Raw genomic sequence first — 21,169 nt, forward strand, 5'->3', positions numbered from 1 at the left:
CCATCTCATAAAAAAAAGTGTTTATTATATGGTAAGTACTTCACGACATCGCATCATTTATTTCTCACTACCACGCTATAGTTTCACCAACAAATTATTAAACAATTATTTAATATTAATTAAATGCTATGCACAGTAGTAAGAAAAAAAGACAGTTACTGCCTTTATTTAGTCTACTTGAGGAGAGGAGTGGCTAATAAATAATTATAAAATGAGAAAGGCTGCCGAGATTATGAATGAAGAACGTATCGTATTCCCTAAAACTAGAATTTAGTTCTAGGAGAAGATAATTAATTTCCCCAAAGTTAGGTGGTCTATGCTCTTACCTACTACACAATATGGTCTTCCACTGTAATCTTAGCAGTGAAGAAACTGATAAACATGGGGGCATACAGAAGACTGAATCTAAGGTTTAGTGTGAAGTTTTGGTAATACTTACAAAAATGAATAACATTTATTGCCTTTTACCATGCCAGGCACTATAAGTGCTTTATGCATATGCCCATTTTCATTCCTCACAAAATCCCTTGGTGCCAGATATTGCTGCCAACCCCATTATGTAGATGGGGGAATGGAGGCACAGGGCTAGGGGGATCAACACCACTCGTGGAGCTGGGACTGGAACCTGGACTGTCTGGGTCCAGGGTGCATATGCTTGTCCACTACACAACAGTGCCTCTCAGACCCTAGAGGAGGAGCAGATCAATGGCAAAGGGGCATACCAAACTTAGAGGTGCAAACTTAATAATAGAAAAGCAGAAGAAAATTAAAATTATTCAGAAACCCAAGAGAAGTATTTTTCTATTACTATGTTTCTCCAGTTTTTGTGAGGAATATAGTCTATTTGTAAAATAAGCTAGAAAACATCTGTTTTTTAAAAAAATTTTATTTAACAAAAATTTAATTAGTGCCTACTATGTTCCAGGCACATATATTAAATAAAGACATATATAAAGCTGTTTTATAGCACAAAGTGGCTGAGTTCCCCCAAAGGAAAAGGTTAATTCAAGGTGAGAGCCCAGATGCACCCACAGCAGGCTCGGCTTTGCCTCCAGCTCTCCTGTGTCCTCCTGCTCCATACCTTCTTTTTCAGTTCCACACTGATGGCATTGGCCTCCTTTAGGTACACAGCATTGCCCCAGAGTAAGTCCCGTAATGAAGTAAACTGATGAGACTTCCATTTCCGGAAGGCCCATTGGGCCAACTCAAATTCATGCTGTGTCCAAGGAACTGAAAGAATGAATGATGCATATTTAATGGCAATCTTACAACTATATAAAAATTACACCTCTCTTCTAGCTTATCTCTTTTATCAAGGTGAGGTGTTTTCCAGTTTCTCTCCATTCAGCTGCTTTTGTTTCTTCTTCTTTTTAGTAAAACTTACCAAATTCTGTTGATATTATGAAAGCAATATATACATTTCAGAAAATCTTTAAAAATCCTACTTTTGTATTTATTTAAAATAGTACAACAAAGAAATAAATTTTTCTTGTTTTAAAAAAAAGGTATAGCATGTGGGCACAATAAAAAAAAAATACTCCTGGCTAGGCGCAGTGGCTCACGTCTATAATCCCAGCACTTTGGGAGGCAGAGGTAGGCGGATCACCTGAGGTCAGGGGTTTGAGGCCAGCCTGGCCAACATGGAGAAACCACATCTCTACTAAAATTACAAATTACAAAAATTAGCCAGGCGTGGTGGCACGCACCTGTAGTCCCAGCTACTCAGGAGGCTGAGGCATGAGAATTGCCTGAACCCAGGAAGCAGAGGTTGCAGTGAGCCAAGACTGCACCACTGCACTCCAGCCTGGGTGACAAAGTGAGACTCTGTCTCAAAAAAAAGAAAAAAAGGCCGGGCGCGGTGGCTCATGCTTGTAATCCCAGCACTTTGGGAGGCCGAGGCGGGTGGATCACGAGGTCAGGAGATCGAGACCATCCTGGCTAACACGGTGAAACCCCGTCTCTACTAAAAATACAAAAAATTAGTTGGGCGTGGTGGCAGGCGCCTGTAGTCCCAGCTACTCGGGAGGCTGAGGTAGGAGAATGGCGCAAACCCGGGAGGCGGAGCTTGCAGTGAGCCGAGATCGCACCACTGCACTCCAGCCTGGGAGACAGAGCGAGACTCCGTCTCAAAAAAAAAAAAAAAAAAAAAAAAGAAAAAAAGACAAACTCCTGACCTCTGTTATATTGTATGACTTCATATATTTCTTTTTTTTTTTCTGTTACAGAGAGAAACAAGGTACCATCTTACTTATTTAAAAATAAGAAATTGGCTGGGTGCAGTGGCTCATGCCTATAATCCCAGAACTTTGAGAGGCCATGGCAGGCAGATCACCTGAGGTCGGCAGTTTGAGACCAATCTGACCAACATGGTGAAACCCCGTCTCCACTAAAAACAAAAAATTAGCCGGGCATGGTGGCGCATCCCTGTAATCCTAACTACTTAAGAGGCTGAGGCAAGAGGCGGAGGTTGCAGTGAGCTAAGACTGTGCCATTGCACTCCAGCCTGGGTGACAAGAGCGAAACTCTGTCTCAAAAATAAATAAGTAAATAAATAAATAAATAAGAAATGTAATACATAAAGTAAAAGTTCCTTCAAAGTTAGTTTGAAGCCTTGAGATTGCCAAGAGGTTAGGTAGAAAAATGAATTGTGGTAAGTGTTCATACTGCATTATAACGCAATAAGTAATGATGAAAGCCCCAACTCAACTAAGAAATGCTGGAAAACCTAAGATAAGCAAACATGACTAAGCAACATGATTAGAAATTTGCCAGAAATGGCTTCAAATTGAACAGACTGTCTTAACAAAGATTAAGCTCTATATTTGTAATAGATATATAAAAGTCACATCTACAGCAATATGAGAGACAGTGCATGTAAACTTTCTAAGGGATTTAAATGAAGATGTGCTCAGAAACCTTGTGAAGGTCTAAGAACACTATCACTCCCATCCCCATCTCATAAAATACGGCCTGGATTCTCAACACTGCACATCTAGTCAATCATCTGTAAACTGGCTCAGTAAAATGTCAATAAATGATAGGGCCAACTAAGAGGAATCCAGCTTTGATTATGCATAAATGACTAATTTGATAATATAACTTCAAAAAGATATACACAGGAAAGTTTCGGTCTCTAGATTTCACCTTCTTCCTCTTCTTCCTCCTCTTCAGTTGTTTCTGCAGCTAGGGATCGGGTTTCAACCTGCTTCTGCAAGGCCTGCAATTTACTCTCATAGTCCTGAATGAAAAGAAAGGAGATAACATGTAGGAGAGGGAAGAAATAAGAGGGCAGGGAAGGAGAAATGGAAGGAATATTGGGGGAAGTAGAGAAAGCAAAGGACAAAGAAAAGAGACAAAGGCAGGAAACAATAATAAAAAGACATACAGAGAAATGTTTAGGAAAAAAACCCACAAAGCACACAAGATGGTCTGTAATGGGTAAATGTTAAAAAGAAAAAACTCACTGCACTATGTTTCTACTCCCTCAAAGACTCAAGAGTTCTTTATCTGGGGTAGTGGTAGGAGAAAGGGGGAATTTTTAGGTGAAATAATGCGTGTATACCTTAAGCGTTAGAATATATTCAAGTAATATCTTATATATCAATAATTCCAGAGAAAAACAATATTGAAAAGATTAAATTCACCAGTATCATCAAAAATCTCAATTATCTAACTCTTTGGAAGGAAAAAAAATTAAGATTGTAGACTTTGATGCTTCCTATGAGTGAAAAATTACTATCTTTGATCAGTAGGAGGATGAGTTTAGCCTTCAGGTAACCAAAAGCTCATAGTGCTATTAAGACTGAAATAATTTATAGACTGCATTTATTCAAGTAAGACACTTTATTTTCAATATGCAACTATAAGATGGATTACTGACCGGATGCAGTGGCTCACACCTGTAATCCCAGCACTTTGGGAGGCTGAGATGGGTGGATCACCTGAGGTCGGGAGTTCAAGACCAGCCTGACCAACATGGAGAAACCCTGTCTCTACTAAAAATACAAAAATTAGCTGGCCGTGGTGGCACGTGCCTGTAATCCCAACTACTTGGGAGGATGAGGCAGGAGAATCGCTTGAACCCGGGAGGCAGAGGTTGAAGTGAACAGAGATCGCGCCACTGCACTCCAGCCTGGAGATAGAGCGAGACTCTGTCTCAAAAAAAAAAAAAAGGATTATTGTAATACAAATCAGATGTATCCTTCATTTTTCCATCTACTCCGTGCATTTTTCAATAAGGGTAATATCACCCCAAAGGGGCCAAAAAATGGTTCTCAGAGGATGAAAAAAATCTTAGTCTTTTAATATATGAAGTACAAATATATACAGTATACAGATACGTAGTATATCTGAGGTATGAAACTCTCATGGTGGGGAGAGAATAGGGACAAATGTCTAAAAAGTTTCCTTAGGTTGTTAATTTGAAAAACTTGAATTTTAGTGAAAATAAAATAAGTAGGGTTAAGAAAGAGACCTTCAAACAGCGCAATACTAAATTATAGCATAAGCATAGCATTTTAAGATTTACTGCCAGGGTTTCCTCCTTCTTTTTTGAGATGGAGTCTCACTCTATTATTGCCCAGGCTGGAGTGCAATGGCGCGATCTTGGCTCACTGCAACCTCCACCTCCCGGGTTCAAGCAATTCTCCTGCCTCAGCTTCCTCAGTAGCTGGGACTACAGGTGCCCGCCACCATGCCCGGCTTATTTTTATATCTTAGTAGAGACGGGGTTTCACCATGTTGGCCAGGCTGATCTCGAACTCCTGACCTCATGATCTGCCCACCTTGGCCTCCCAAAGTGCTGGGATGACAGGCGTGAGCCACCGCACCCAGCCCTGCTTCTTTTGGTTCCCTAGCAGTGACCCAATTACAGGCTGTCATGAGACAAAGGGTGTATGACCACCCACTGTTTCCAAACAGAGCTCTCCAAGTCCCACATCAAACATTCCATGCATCACAAAGCACTGCTGAAAGCCATTTAGCAAACTCCATTACAAAAGGAGCTCCCAAGCAATGCTCAGAAGGATGCAAATATCCTCTATGGTTCTGGTCATTTGTCAGTTACTCTCACAAAGGAAGTGTTCTCTTTAGATGGGCAGGCAGTGACCAAGACCACGAACCAACTACGTAGCTCTATTAGATATCTAAACACACTTTTTAGGAGACTACATATTATGAAAAAAAAGGAAAAAAAATTAAACTGGTAAAAGGCTTGGGTTTGGGGTCCTGGCACTTGTTCTTACTAGCCTTATAATTCTGATAAAGTTAAATCCTCTCTAAACCTCACCTTCTTCATCTTTAAATGAAGATTCTAGCATTTGACCTGCCTACCCACACAGTACTAGAGGAAGGACCAAGAGATGAACCATTTTAAAAACACGTGAAAGCCCTCTTACATGGTAATACAATATCGAAATGTCAGGCAATTTTTTTTTTTTTGAGATGGGGTCTCGCTCTGTCACCCAGGTTGGAGTGCAGTGATACGATCTCGGCTCACCACAACCTCTGCCTCGCAGGTTCAAGCGATTCTCCTGCCTTAGCCTCCCAAGTAGCTGGGACTACAGGTGCGTGCCACCATGCCTGGATAATTTTTTGTATTTTTAATAGAGACAGGGTTTCACTATGTTGGCCAGGCTGGTCTCGAACTCCTGACCTCATGATCCGCCCACCTCGGCCTCCCAAAGTGCTGGGATTATAGATGTGAGCCACTGTGCCCAGCCTCAGGCAATGTTTTTTTTATAAAAGGTTATTTTTTAAGCATACATAGCACCTAGATCTTGGTTTCTAAGTACCACTGCCACTGAAAGGAACCAGGGCTCCTTGAAAAAAATAGCTGATTCCAGGTCTGAAGCAAGGGAAGTACAAGGTGAGTCTGAAATATTTTGTGTCAGAAAAGATGCAAGAACTCAAACACCACTGCGGCCATTTCAAAAGGACACAGGATCCCACTGGCCAATAAATCAACAGAAAAATAACACAGTACATTGAATATAGAAAGAATTCACGATTCCATGGTGATACTGAAAGGAGAGAAAAAGGGGAAACTTTTCTTTAAATAAAAATTTTTTAAAAGCTAGCTAATTACCAGGCACGGGGCATGCACCTGTTCATTTCAGCTACTTGAGAGGCTGAGGCTGAGGCAGTTACTGGCCTCCCAAAGTGCTGGGATTACAGGTGTGAGCCACCATGCCCAGCCCCTGGGACCCCTGGAGCCCAGGAGTTGAAGGCTGCAGTGCTCTATGATCAGGCCTGTGAATAGCCACTCCAGCCTGGGCAACACAGCAAGATCCCATCTGAGAAACAAAAACCAAAAAAAAAAAAAAAAAGGTGGCTAATAAATGCAGAAGAAATGGCAATTGGAAAATCACCATATTGCAACCCCAGATGTAATAACTGAATCATGCAAGGATAATAAATACTAAAATAGGCCAAGCACAGTGACTCAACGCCTATAATCCCAGCACTTTGGGAGGCTGAGGCAGGCAAACTGCTTGAGCCCAGGAATTCCAGACTGGCCTGGGCAACATGGCCAAACCCCATGTCTACAAAAGAATACAAAAATTATCCAGGTGTGATGGCACACACCTGTAGTCCCAGCTACTAGAGGGGCTGAGGTAGGAGGATCATTTGAGCCTGGGAGGCGGAGGGTGCAGTGAGCTGAGATCGTGCCACTGTACTCCAGCCTGGGCTACAGAGGAAGAGACCCCATCTTAAAAACAACAACAATAACAACAAACAACAAAAAGCTAAAATAATTGAGCAAAAGATGCATGGGAAACAGAATATGCATATGATCCAAAGTCCATGCCCAGATATCTAATAGTAAGAAGGGAAATGATATATTTACAATGGAGAGAGCTGGGAAACATCACATTAACCAAATTTACCAAACTTTAACATTATTGATAATCGGACAAATTGACATTTTATGTCTACTGATGTGATGCAACAGGAAGTACACAACATCACCATTAGAGCAATCTTTTTCCTTTTTTTTGGAGACAGGGTCTCCCTCTGTCACCCAGGCTGAGGTGCAATAGTACAATCATAGCTCACTATAACCTTGACCTCTCAAGCTCAAGTGATCCTCCTGCCTCAGCCTCCCAAGTAGCTGGGACTACAAGAGTGAGCCAACGTGCCTGGCCCCTTTATAGCATTCTTTTTTTTTTTTTTTTTTTTTTGAGATGGAGTTTTGCTCTGTCACCCAGGCTGGAGTGCAGTGGCACAGTCTCAGCGCTCACTATAACCTCTGCCTCCCAGGTTCAAGCAATTCTCCTGCCTCAGCTTCCCAAATAGCTGGGACTACAGGTGTGTGCCACCATGCCCAGCTAAATTTTGTATTTTTAATAGAGAGGGGGGTTTCACCATGTTGGCCAGGCTGGTCTTGAACTCCTGACCTCAGGTGATCCACCCATCTCGGCCTCCCAAAGTGCTGGGATTAGAGGCGTGAGCCACTGCACCTGGCCCCTTTATAGCATTCTTAACAAAAAGATTTAACGTGAATCTAATATTGAGGAAACAATCAGACAAATCAGAACGTGGCCTAGACAATTCAAAATACCAGTGTAATGAAAGATTTAAAAAATCACAACCAAATGAAATATATAAACCTTGACTGGATCTTGGATTAAAACACTCTTTCCTAATTTTTGATTTAATTAAGAAAATTTGAAAATGGACTGTACATGATACAATATTGAATCAATATGGAATCAGTATTAAATTTCCCAGATGGGATAGTGGTATTAGGAGAATATTCCTGGCTGGGTGCAGTGGCTCATGCCTGTAATCCCAGCACTTTGGGAGGCCGAGGCAGGCGGATCACCTGAGGTCAGGAGTTCAAGACCAGCCTGGCCAACATGGTGAAACCCCATCTCTACAAAAACACAAAATTAGCCGGGCATGATAGCAGGTGCCTGTAGTCCCAGCTACTTGGGAGGCTGAGGCGGGAGAATCACTTCAACCTGGGAGGTGTAGTTTGCAGTGAGCAGAGATTGCGCCATTGCACTCCAGCCTAGGCGACAGAGCAAGACTCCATCTTAAAAAAAAAGAACATTCTTGATTTTAGGAGGTAAGCATGGAAGTATTTGGGGTAAACTGTCATGATATCTATAATTTTCACATAATTCAGGAAAAATATATAAGTATGGGTATACAAAAGTTCATTATAGTATTTTTTTTCAGCGTCTCTGTTTGAAATGTCTCAAAAAGCTGGGGAGTAGGGGGAAAACTATACATTACATGGAATTATTTTAGCAAAAAGAGAAAAGCTGCTGCTTTACCTAAAAATCATCAGGTAGAAAAAAATGTTAATACTTTATCTTGAGGATTTCTTCAAGAATAAGTTGACAGGCTGGTCAAACTACCAATGAACACAAAATTCTCAGACTCTGACAGTTAAGGTATGAGGATGACCTTCCCTAACAGCTGTGGCTGTGCTTTAGTAACCAAAACTAACATGAAAAGATTTCCCATAGCCCTATGAATCTAAAAAGTTTAACTAGGCCAGGTGTGGTGGCACATGCCTGTAATCCCAGCACTCTGGGAGGCAGAGGCGGGTGGATCACTTGAGCTCAGGAGTTTGAGACCAGTCCGGGCAACATGGTGAGACCCTGTTTCTGCTAAAAACACAAAAATTAGCCGGACTTAGTGGAGGGCATATGTAGTCCCAGTTACTCAGGAGGCTAAGGTGGAAGGATCACTTGAGCCCAGGAAGTGGAGGTTGCAGTGAGCCAAGATTGTGCCACTCCACTCCAGCCTGGAGGACACAGTGAGACCCCATCTCAAAAACAACGACAACAAAAACAAACAAACAAAAAACTTTAACTGCATTTTGACCACAATTGATAGTTAAAATATCAACATCATCTATTGAATTGGCCCCCTCCCCAAATATCATCACCATTTCCCACAACAAACGGCTAATTAATGAGATTCACATACTATTGTTCTGTTCATTTTGTGACAAAAACTAATTATGGAAGGCACATTAAAAAATAATATATTTTGGCTGGACGCGGTGGCTCATGCCTGTAATCCCGGCACTTGGGAGGCCGAGGCGGGTGAGTTAGGAGTTCAAGACCAGCCTGGCTGACTGGTGAAACCCCATCTCTACTAATAATACAAAAATTAGCTGGGCGTCGTGGCACACGCCTGTAATCCCAGCTACTCGGGAGGCTGAGGCAGGAGAATTGCTTGAACTCAGGAGGCAGAGGTTGCTGTGAGCCGAGATCTCGCCACTGCACTCCAGCCTGGGCAACAAGAATGAAATTCTATCTCAATAATAATAATAATAATAATAATAATAATAATAATTTTTTCAGTAGACATTTATGTTTATAAGAAATCCTAATGGCCAAGCGCGGTGGCTCACGCCTGTAATCTCAGCACTTTGGGAGGCCAAGGCGGGCGGATCATGAGGTCAGGAGATCAAGACCATCCTGGCTAACACGGTGAAACCCCATCTCTACTAAAAATACAAAAAATTAGCCGGGTGTGGTGGTGGGCACCTGTAGTCCCAGCTACTCAGGAGCCTGAGGCAGGAGAATGGTGTGAACCCAGGAAGTGGAGCTTGCAGTGAGCCGAGATTGCGCCACTGCACTCCAACCTGGCTGAGAGAGCGAGACTCCATCTCAAAAAAAAAAAAAAAAAAATCCTAACTAGTTCAAAATATGCCCCATATTTATAAAGGCACAGCACTGGCTGTTCTCTCTACTAGAATGTTCTCTCTTACCTATCTACCCTGGTTTTTAAGCTTATTTTGTATTAGGAAGTGTTCTTAATGTTAAACATGAATTATTACAATCTTCTCAATAACCTTATAAAGATGGTACTAGGCTAGGCGTGGTGGCTCATGCCTGTAATCCCAGAACTTTGGGAGGCCGAGGTGGGCGGATCACCTAAGGTCAGGAGTTCGAAATCAGTCTGGTCAACATGGCAAAATTCATCTCTACTAAAAATACAAAAAAATAAGCAGGGCATGGTGGCGTGTGCCTGTAGTCTCAGCTACTTGGGAGGCTGAGCCACAAGAATCGCTTGAACTGGGGCGGCAGAGGTTGCAGTGAGCCAAGATCGTGCTACACACTCCAGCCTAGGTGACAGAGCAAGCCTGTCTCAATAAAAAAAAAACAAAAAACGAAACAACAACAAAAAAATAAAGATGGTACTATATAGTTAGCCTCATGTTAAAGAGAAAGGAAGAGGTTAAGCAAATGCTAAAAATGGGACTTGAGCCCAGGCAATCCAGAGCATGATTTTTAAACCATTATCCATCCATCCATTCAGCAAATACCTTTTGTGCTCCTACTATGTGCCAAATGCTAGTGGTCAATAAGACAAGGGTTCCATTGACAAAGGAGACAGAGATGATAAAGAGTAAACAAAATATAGACGGATTTTAGTGGAGAGTACTAGTATGAAGAAAGATAAAGGTAGGGTTAGAGACTACCAGGGAGAAGAATGGGAGACAGACTTCTAGACTGAGTGGTCTGGGAAGGGTTAAGCAAGCACGCAGAGGTCTTTGGTGGGGGTTATTCTACTCAAAGTAATAGTAACAGCAAGTGCCAAGGTCCTGAAATGGCAAGGGGCACCACATATTTCAGGAAAAGCAAGAAAACTTGTGTGGATGGAATGGCAGAGTAGGGAGACGGGTAGGAGATGCATCAGATGTAATCAGGTAGCAAATGACGTATGGATGGCCTTATAGACCATGGTAAGGTCTGGGGATATTATTCTAATAGAAACTGCTGGGTGGTTTAGAGCTGGGATATGTTTTAAAAACATTATTCTCTGTGGAACTTAGGAGGAACTATGGAAATAAGAAGAATGGTCATGAGGCTGTCACAGCACTGTCCAGCACCGTGGTGGTTTGGACCAGGGTATTAGCAGCAAAGGTGGTGAAAAGAGATGGAGTCAGGATATGTTTTACAGGGAGAGCAAACAGGATCTACTCCTGATCTGATCATGAGATGTGAAGAAAAAGAGAAACTAAAGATAACTTGGATTTCTGGCAAGAGCTAGCTGCTCCAGTTCAAATGGTTTAAATGTAAGGTGCCTGCCAGTGATTTGGATGTCAGGTAGTAGTTGTATGTCAACATCTAGAGCTCAGGGTAGGGGCCCAGGCTGGAGAGAGAGGACACCTGAGAGTCAGCAGAAGGCGAGGCGGGGCAGAGGTTTGCAGACACAATGACTCCCTGGGACTGGCTCTGGCCCTCCCGCTGAGTAGCCTGTTACACTGGGAAAGTATGTGAAAAGGAAATAAGCAATACCTACCTCACAGAAGAGGGGTGTTGTGAGGACTCAATGAGTCAATACATGTAAAAGGTTTATGTGTATTAATACATGTAATACATGCTCAATATACGAATTATCATTATCTTCATCATCAGTACAAAAATGGAAGGGGGAACAGAGAAACATATAGAAATAGCCAAGGTCTGTGTCCAGAGACCATGATGGAGCAGCTAGAAAGGTTCAAGGAAAAGAAGAAGCTAAGAGAAGAAAGTGTCCCATGAAGAGTAGGCAACTGTGTCAAATGCCAGAGACATTCAGGAAGATGAGGACTGAGAAAATGCACTGAATCTGTCATCAAGAAGAGCTTTCATGACCCTGATAAGAGCAGCTTTGGTGGTGAGGGGAGAACAAGAGTCTGACTAGATGAGTTCCAGCAAGAATGAGGATAGGAAATAATGAAAAGAAAAAATGGGGCCAGGAGCGGTGGCTCACACCTGTAATCCCAGCACTTTGGGGGGCTGAGACAGGTGGATCACTTGAGGTCAGGAGTTCAAGACCAGCCTAGCCAACATGGTGAGACCCCGTCCGTCTCTACTAAAAATACAAAAATTAGCTGGGTGTGGTGGCGTTCACCTATAGTCCCAGCTACTCAGGAGGCAGGAGAATCACTTGAACCCAGAAGGTGGAGGTTGCAGTGAGCTGAGATTGTGCCACTGTACTCCAGCCTGGGGTGACAGAGTGAGACTCTATATCAAAAAAAAAAAAAAAAAAAAGAATGGGAGGTGGGCAAGTGGGACATGATAAGTACAGAAAACTTTTGCAACTGGTGACATGTTTGCATGCTGGCAGGAATAATCCAGGAGAGAAACTGATGATGTAAAAGAGAAGGGGGTAAATGTTCAACAAGTTCTTGAGAGGGCATGGAATGCAGGGAGCAAGGGCTGGTCTAGGAGAGGATCAAGGACAGTTTATCCACTAACAGGAGGGAAAGCCCAGTACAGGTATGGATGGATGATGCAGGCAAAACTAGACAAAGGAAGAAAACAAAGTTTCTTCTGACTGCTTTTTTTCCTCAGTGAAACAAAAACATTGTCAGCTAACAGCAATGAGAGGCCACCTTTCATTCCCAAAGGCACCCGTTAAACCCTTTCAGAGCACCTTCTATTTTTCCATCATGGCACTTGTCACAAATGTACTGACTCACTACTGGTATGGTTATTACAGCTGTCTCCCTCCACAACTCTGAGAACTTTATGAGGCCAGGGATCACACATTTGTCACTTACCACTTATCCCAGCAACTGGCATATATCTGTCTTCTAGATCACATACACAGTCACATACTGATCTTTTAGATAAATATTTATCAGAAGTAGCTATCTTCTAGATCTCCAGCCCACTGCCTGTTTCTGTAAACATAGTTTGACTGGAACACGGCCACCCTTGTTCATTTCCATATTGTCTATGGCTGCTTTCCTACTACAATAATAGAGTTGAATAGTTTCACAAAAAAGACCACATGGTCCACTAAGTCTAAAATATTTACTATCTAGCGTTTTATAGAAAATGCTTACCAAGCCCCCATTCCAGATCACTGGTTATCAAAGTTGTTTACTGGACCAGCAGCATCAGTATCACCTGGGAATTTATCGGATATGCAAATTTATCAGGTTTCGCCCCAGAGCTAGCGAATCAGAAACTCTGGAGGTGGGCCCAATAGTCTGTGTTCTCATAAGACCCCAAAATTCTAACTGACATTAAAGTTTAAGAACCATTCTTCCAGGTTATGGATTTATATGACTGGCGAAGTGAATAAGACAGATACGGCATTTATTCTAGGTGAGTTTACATTCTCATGGAAGAACCAAGCAAGTACAAAGAAAAGATAATTACAGGCCATCATTATTAAAACAGTGAGTCAACTTGTGGTAGGCTGGGCAGAAAGAGCTGAGGAGCTCAAGTTTGGAAGGGGAGGTAAGCATGATGGAAATGGGCTCCAGGCTTGAGAAGTGCAAGAGCCCAGAGGTGGGAAGAAACTTGGCATATACAAGGAACAAAAGGGCAGAGTAGAGTGCCTGTGGTGTGAGAGTGACAGTGTTAAGAGTGATAGGTAAGCAGCCAAAACATGTAAATCCTTGGAGACTAAAGTAAGACTAAGATTCTTTCATGCAATGGAAAGCCCCTGAGGACACTGACAAGATATGATTTATGTTTTTAAAAGATGATGTTGGTGACTATGTGGACAATGGATTATAGGGGTCAAGAATAGAAGCAAAGAGACAAGCTAGGGTATTGCAGTACTCTCGATGAGAGATGATGGTGGTACAATTCAGGCACCTCTGAGAAGGTGATATTTAAAGTAAAATCAATATCACCATTCTGAGTTTTCCGGTTAGGCTGTTTTAGACATTAGAGGCTTGGCTCCTAATGGCAGATTATAATTAGCAAGCAATAGCCGGAAGGAAAATATCCACACCCAAGATGACACCCCAGTTGTTGACAACACTTAACTTCGCTCCTCACCACCAGCAGCACTGTGTGGCCACAAGTCTCATCAGCACAGTGTCACTACACATATCACACTGTAATCTTCTGTGTCACCCTATAAATGGTAGGGACATTGCAACTTTTCCATCAGTTTCTCCGACAGCAGAGGAATACAAAGTACCTGAAGGAAAAGGGTATGAGGCCGGAAGCAGACCGATTCAGGCATAACACTTCTCTAAAGTTCCAGATTTCATATTAAAAACTCATGTGGATTTTGTATTCTATCCCATGATGCATGATTATGTTGTTTTTAAACATTAAAAAATAATGTCAGGTCAAAATTTTCAATGAGACTAGTGGTCCATTCCAGAAAAATATTCTGCTTTGTCTTGTTTCCTCTCTAGTGTACCACCGATACTCTGGGTGAAGAAAAGCAGAGGTTAAAGGAGAAAGAAAAGCTGCAGAGTCACTCAAAACTTTTTAGAAATTTAGTTTCTGCCCATATGAAGGGAAATAAATCATTTCATTTAAAAGAACTTCAAACCAAGAGTATGTAGAGAAAAAACTGAAAACATGGTTCAACTAAACTCAAATCAGAAAGTAATATCCTTGTTCATCTTTTGTAAGAAAAGATTTTATGTAAGTGAAATGTGTCATAAAATAGGGCTGAAAGATCTCATTTAAGATAGAATTTTGTTAAACAGAAAAGGGTAGCTAAAGCAAAAGCTTTAAAACTAATCAAGTTCACATAGAAATATTAAAAAGAAGATTTAGTTTACAACCATCTTCAGATGAAAAAGCAATAAATAAAAGTCAAAACCAGGTTTAGTTAGCATTACCTTGGCTTTCCTTTTCCCTCTTCCCACATAGAGAGAAATCAGACTCTTAAAAGATGACTTCAACTTTTATTGAATGAGGTCTTTATTTTTTAACATTACAAACTAACACTCCCTTTCTGAAAAGGCAGATCTTACACTCAAAGACAATCTTCAAGCATTTTTTGTTGTTGTTTAAGAAATTGAGGGGGGAAATCCACAGTTTATTAACAAGAAGATTCAAAACTTCATTTTACAGTAATAATGGGACAACACCTAATACATTTCACAATCAAAAGTGGTTCAAGCTAAGAATATCTAGAACAGATTTTAAAATCTGGGAAAGATGACATAAACTGGACAATTATCAGTATTGCTCATCACAATTTTGGCTCTAACAGTACAGAACAAATGCTTGTTCTGCACTGTGCCTAAGACGGCCCCTTCATTAAGGTTCACCAGGATACAGGCAGCATCCCCTCCTCCCAGTCATTTGTACAAATCATTAAGGCGAATCTACAAGGGACCAGTAAGGCACTGGGGCACAGCAGCTGACTGCAGGAAGTCTATGTAACTTCTGGTAGTAAAACAGCCTTTAATGCAGACATAGGTGTGACAAATTCAGTGTTTTGTTTTTTTCAGTGTCAACTTGCACCTAAAGCACAAAAGGTCACTTCAAGTCACTTCAATGTAATAAACAATTCCCATTCATCACATTACCGGTGAAAAGAGAAATAATTCACTGGGCTAGAAGGAATTAGAAGCAGGAATAAAGAAAATGCCCTTTGGTTTACACTTACTAAAGAGAATGTCTTTAACTCTCCAAGGAATACCATTCTGCTTTGTGAAATTATACCAATTAATTAGGACTCCTCTATTTCCCATTAATGTCGGATCATCACATAACTTCAATAGAATAAACACTTTTTTCCCACTTTGCTATAATAATAGCTAGGGATACCTCAACAATGTAATAATAGTTTAAATTATGACCATTTCTCTTTGGCCTTGTGGTATTTAAGCTTAGAGAAAAATCACATTAAAAAAACAAACAGGCCAGGCGCGGTGGCTCACGCCTGTAATCTCAGCACTTTGGGAGGCCAAGGCAGGTGGATCACCTGAGGTTAGGAGTTCGAGACCAGCCTGACCAACATGGTGAAACCCTGTCTCTACTAAAAATACGAAAGTTAGCCAGGCGTGGTGGCATGCACCTGTAGTCCCAGCTACCCAGGAGGCTGAGATAGGAGAATTGCTTGAACCCGGGAGGCAGAGGTTGCAGTGAGCCGAGATTGTGCCACTGTGCTCCAGCCTGGGCGACAGGGCAAGACTGTCACAAAACAACAACAACAAAAACAAAAAAACAAAGTAATATGGACCATACCAAGAGCTCACAAAAGCATGGCACTACTTATTTAGGAAGAGATTCAATTAAGCAATTTTATTCATACAGAGTTATTCTCTAGGATAAGCATTTGCTCAGAAATGCATCATGGGACATACACAGCAGTCAATAAAACCTTGGTTAATTTCTTCCTGGTCATGTGTGAAATTAAGGGATATTTTAGCTATCTAAATACTTCAGCAACATGAGGACACCTGGGATTAACAGATGAAGCACACATATAAACCCAATTCTTCGGAATATCACTATGGACATAGTCCGTACCACAATCCACAGCTGTAAATGAATATATTATACAACTCTTCATTCTACAGTGTTACCTAATCACCAGTGGAGAGTAACTCATTCACTCCCATGAAAAGACCACTGTAAGAATGAAAATATATGGACCTACCCTATGTTATCTCAAGTTAGGGAAATGAGAGTCCATTTTGCTACAGAGTTGAAACCTGAATAATATAATAAATATTACCTTTTTTTTTTTTTAAAGACAGGTTCTCACTCTGTTGCCCTGGCTGCAGTGCACTGGCTATTCATAGGCAAGATCCCATTACCGATCAGCCTGGGAGTTCTGGCCTGCTCCATTTCCAACCTGGGCTGGGTTCACCCCTCCTTAGGCAAGTTTGTGGTTTCCCGCTTCAGGGATATCACCATATTGATGCCAAACTTACACCCAACTGGCATAGTGTACCACAGCCCAGAACTCCTGGGCTCTAGGGATCCTCCTGCTTCAGCCTCCCGAGGAGCTGGGGCTGTAGGCATGTGCTACCAAACCTAGCAATTATTATTTTTAATCTTAGAAAATAAATTGTGTCTAGAAAGGAATAGTTCGCACATTTATGTCTAAAGAGGAATAAAAAAGGACAACTGGGTTTACACAAAATGCATTGAAGTGACTGATTTGAAGCAGCCTATCAAGTACATTCAAACCAAATGGCACAGGAGATTGTCATCTCAGTAAGTCAACCCATTACAGACATCATTTACCCATGTCTAATCTGCTATAAAACCTCAGTTGAAGACTTCAACTGTTCTAGCTATGAAAGCAAAAATATCTCTCAAAGCTTCTCTTTTTAAGGGGAAAAAATATTAACTGGAAGCAACTTTCTGTGCATTAAGAAAGTATTTTCTTAGAGGCAAAGAAAAAATACTATGATTAAAAATATGTGTTCTAATAAAGCAGAGTGCCCACACGCAAAGGAAAAAAAAAAACATAATCACAATCTTTAAGGCTTCCTTGAATGCTAACTGCTGTCTTGGCTGTAGTTTTTCACACCATTTGGAAGACAAGTGTTTGACAAATGATTTCATGTGACTTAGCAATCTTCCAGAACATGAAGTCAGGCAATTTCAGACATCTCTGGCTCTTCACACTGCCTCTTAGAAAAGTTTTTGACAAACTCAAGAGATGAGGAACGATGTAGAAAATAATTCTTTTCTTCCCATTAAAATCCATCTTTCTTAGTGGATTCTCCAGTGAGGCAAACTGAGACCACAACCAAATAAAATGAGGAATTGATACAATAAATGATCATCAGGACTTCGCCTTCCTTGTTTGAGTGTCTACAAGCATTACTACTGCTAACCAAAGAGTAGTTTATTATGTATCATCTCCTTTATTCCAAGCCCAACCAAAGTTAACTTTTATTTCACTATTTCATCAACTATTGGAAAAAAGCAGCACCACAGAGCCATATGCTGTAGCTTTGTCCCCATGTCTGTCCCACTTCTTCCCTCTCAAGCCAAATAACCTCCTTACAAGCTATACAAGTTTTTTGTTGGTATTTCTGTTGGCATGATTTTGGTGAATAGTTCACTTTGTGTGCATGTGTGTCAAATGACACACTGAACTTCAAAATGCAAACCACAAACAGAATCCCAGACACAGTGCCAATTTATAGATTCTGATATGACAAATTTCATACATATTCTGATACATTCAAAAGAAAAAAACCATTATATGAGTTTTTTGTAAAATACAGAATAAAAGAAGACGTGGAAGTTCTGTGGAAGATGCAAAGCTATGTATTGCAAGATATGTTTGAAGACCTTTAGTTTTGGCTTACGAAAATTCTAATTATATTTAAAGAAGGGAACAGACGTGGATGAGAAATCCAAAGCTGTGCCCACCCAGTTGCATGTTATTATTTTTAAACCAATTTCTAACATTTATGAAGAATAACAGACATTTAATTCTGCTTATCAAATTCTCCTCTTGAATTCCTGCATAAACTAAGAGGCAGGTCTTTCTGGATGTCAGATTAATTTATAGGCATTATAAAAACATAACAAACTTACATCAAGATGGAACAAGTCTGTGTAAGTAAGTATATTAATTATCTAGGCACTAAAAAAGGAGGAACGTTTCAGAAAAAGGAGTTTTGATGCTTTATCCAAAATTCCAGAAACTGCCCATTTATGGCATACAAGCAAAAAGGAGGTGTTGAAACTTTTACCAGTGTTTTGTCTTAACAATATAAAACCAGTTAATATTTATAATGTAAATAATAAGAACTCAAGGCCAAAGGTAGAACCAAATCAAATCATGAGCTAACATTGTCTGTTTCTTCCACCATGATTTCAAGTTTGTCCAGTAACTGATTTATACTGTGGTTTCTCGACCAGCTTTGAGATTGGGTGCTGAGAACTGTCTCCTCATCCGCGGAGGTGTCACAAACTGGCTACAGTGGCTGGGTTTGTCAGTCTGCTTCTGATAGGAAGTAGCTGCACTGCCCTCTAACTGACCTCCAGTGTTATAATTATAGTAAGACTGACGGTGTTGATGAATATGGCGCTTTGCCTGGAAAGTCTGTACATCAGCAGTGGGGTGACCACTGTGGGAGTTTAATGACTCCGCAGAGGCAGATGCCTGGCAGCGCGTACTTTTCGGCTGGCCATTATTGAGAGAATTGCTTCTCCAACGTAGTTGAGGTGGCTGTTGCTGATTATTAATGTGCTGCTTGCTAACTTGGATGTGATCTTGACTTCTCATTCCTTGAGAGCCCCATGGAAACTGGGGATCCTTAAAAGCTCCTTTACCCCCTTTTTCTTGGCTCTCTTCTTTATTCCCTTTCCTTGCTTCATCGTCTTTTGGAATCCTAAGCTCTATAACCTCATCTTCTGTTATGATGATATGTGTCCCAGGACTCCAAGAGTTTCTGTGTTTAGGGTTGCTCTTAAAGGGGAAGCGGGGCTTCCGGTTCTCAGGAGGGATGAACCTATGAGGTACATTCTGCCGACGAAGCTGCTTCGTTATCTCCTGCTGTTGCAAGTTCTTAAACCGAATTTGCTCTTGCCTCATCCAACGCAGACGTCCACGTCTAAAAGCTGGATCCCCATTCATCAGCTGGGAAACACGTTCTTCTTTTGCAAGTTCTCCATTGTCTCCTTTACTTACATTATTCTCAGAGATGCTACTAACACCAGCACCAACAGGCTCCTTTGCTTTGTGGCTTCCTGGGCTTTTCTGTTCCTGAGATCCGATCAGTGGCAAGACTTTTTCCATTTTGAGCATTTTATTTCTTAAGACTTTTATCTCCTCGTCTTTCATATTATTTTGCTTTTTGACTTCTTGCAAAATATCTTCCAGCTTGTCTATATGAACCTTGAGGTCATCTACATCAGTGCTGCCTTTCCCAGTGGCCATGACGTCTTCGATCTTCTCATCCCCAACACCGACAGTATCCCAGACGTCCCTGGCCACTGCCCTCCAGGAGTCCCGCTCATTGGGGTCTTTCTTGCCATACATGGCACAAAGCTCCTTCATCTTGACAATGGCCAGGGCTTCAATCTCCTGCCGACTGTGCCTGAAGTCGTTGAGAGCAACCTCATAGCAAATCTCTTTGACAGCCTGAATTTTAAGATCTGAGATCGTGACCCACTTGGAATCTTTACTCAAGCGCCTTCTTTGGGGTATCTGATACATTTTAATTGGTTCACGTTTCTTCCCACTGCTGGGGAGGCCACATTTTTTAACAATGGTTTGCAACTTGCTGGGAGGTAGCTTTTCTCTCAGAGAAGTAATCAGTTTCCAGCTCTCTTCACACGACCTCTTGTCAGAATCGTCCCCGCTATCAGAATCCGCGTCCTTTGGAAAAACAAAATCAAAAAATGGCCCCAAAATAACCAAAATTAAAATGTAAAAAAGGAAAATTAAATCGAAGAAAAAGCAAGCAAAAAAGCCTTAACCAAATTTAAAAATAAAACCAAAAAAAACTAAAAAACAAAACAAAACAAAAAAACCCCTCAATAATGTGGAAGTCTATTAAGACATACGCCTATGTACATTTCTATTAATATAAAGATTTGCTTATTTGGTGTCCCTAATCCAAATTTCCACTTTCTGGCTTAAGTGATGAAATTTGCCACCAAATTTCTTAGGAGAATTGACAACAGGGATGAGTTTGTCACCCTATGGTCATACAAAATTCAAATGTGTGACTTAACGACCTCACTATCTGAAGAAAATGAAGTAAAACCTAGGCCCCACACATCATGCTAACAACCCATGCAGACACTTCCCCACATTTGCCTTGGTTATTGCTGTTGCTTCTTCCAGAATCTCTTTCCCCCATGAGTGAGCACAGATGCCATACAAAGATGTGACGAGCAGGCGGATTAACAAAGGTTAGTAAGGCTGTAGGACGCCAGGTTTTGTTTAGCTTTACTAAAAGGAGCAGCCCTAGAAAAAAGTTAGAAGATGAGAATGTAGAAAAAGAAGCAGTCAAACAGGGATGATGTTAAAAATGCTAAGAATCCCTATGAGCAGACCATGTCAGTTCTTAATCAACCAAATGTTTTCTTCTGTAAGACAAGAGAGTTTGAAAATCATCTTTCCATGAGCAGAGGATTTGCTATTTTTTGTCATGTTAAATTTATCCATTTCCATTGTACAATTAAAGTGTGTTATCTGGATAACAAGAAAGCTTTTTTTTTTTTTTAAAGGATCCTCATTGTGGGTGTGTTTTGTCTTGTTTTTCACACACACAAATCAATAAAGACCTCACCTCCAAAATTTTGAGAAATAAATTACACGAACAAAAATTAAGCTGGGCAAATATACTTCCACTGAATATAATTTAAAATTCCCCAAGTCATATTTTAATAAGTACAACTTAGACATATTTTCTATCTAGAAAACCCAGGACATTTTTAGCTATTTGAGGAATATCACTTTAAGTGACAACTCTTCCAATAAACACATAAAACACAAAGATTATACTCTGGTTACACAA

The 21,169-nt window shown here is 40.9% G+C and overlaps 1 protein-coding gene across 6 annotated transcripts in view; it reads right to left on the bottom strand.

The window, feature by feature from the left end:
* KIF1B (kinesin family member 1B) overlaps nt 1-21,169 on the bottom strand; it is a 175,616-nt gene that overhangs the window by 62,514 nt on the left and 91,933 nt on the right. For 5 of the 6 annotated variants that reach the window (XM_055261855.2, XM_055261852.2, XM_055261854.2 and 2 more), the window contains 2 exons: nt 3,145-3,238; nt 1,082-1,230 (listed from right to left, as the gene is read on the bottom strand). In XM_055261855.2, the coding sequence (XP_055117830.1) occupies nt 1,082-1,230; nt 3,145-3,238 (243 nt within the window). Of the gene's footprint in view, nt 1-1,081; nt 1,231-3,144; nt 3,239-14,603; nt 20,023-21,169 lie in introns of those variants that run through there. The other variant, XM_055261856.2, reaches the window with a different exon arrangement.

The sequence above is a fragment of the Symphalangus syndactylus genome, chromosome 22 (genome assembly GCF_028878055.3).
Source record: "Symphalangus syndactylus isolate Jambi chromosome 22, NHGRI_mSymSyn1-v2.1_pri, whole genome shotgun sequence".
NCBI classification, from domain to species: Eukaryota; Metazoa; Chordata; class Mammalia; order Primates; family Hylobatidae; genus Symphalangus; species Symphalangus syndactylus.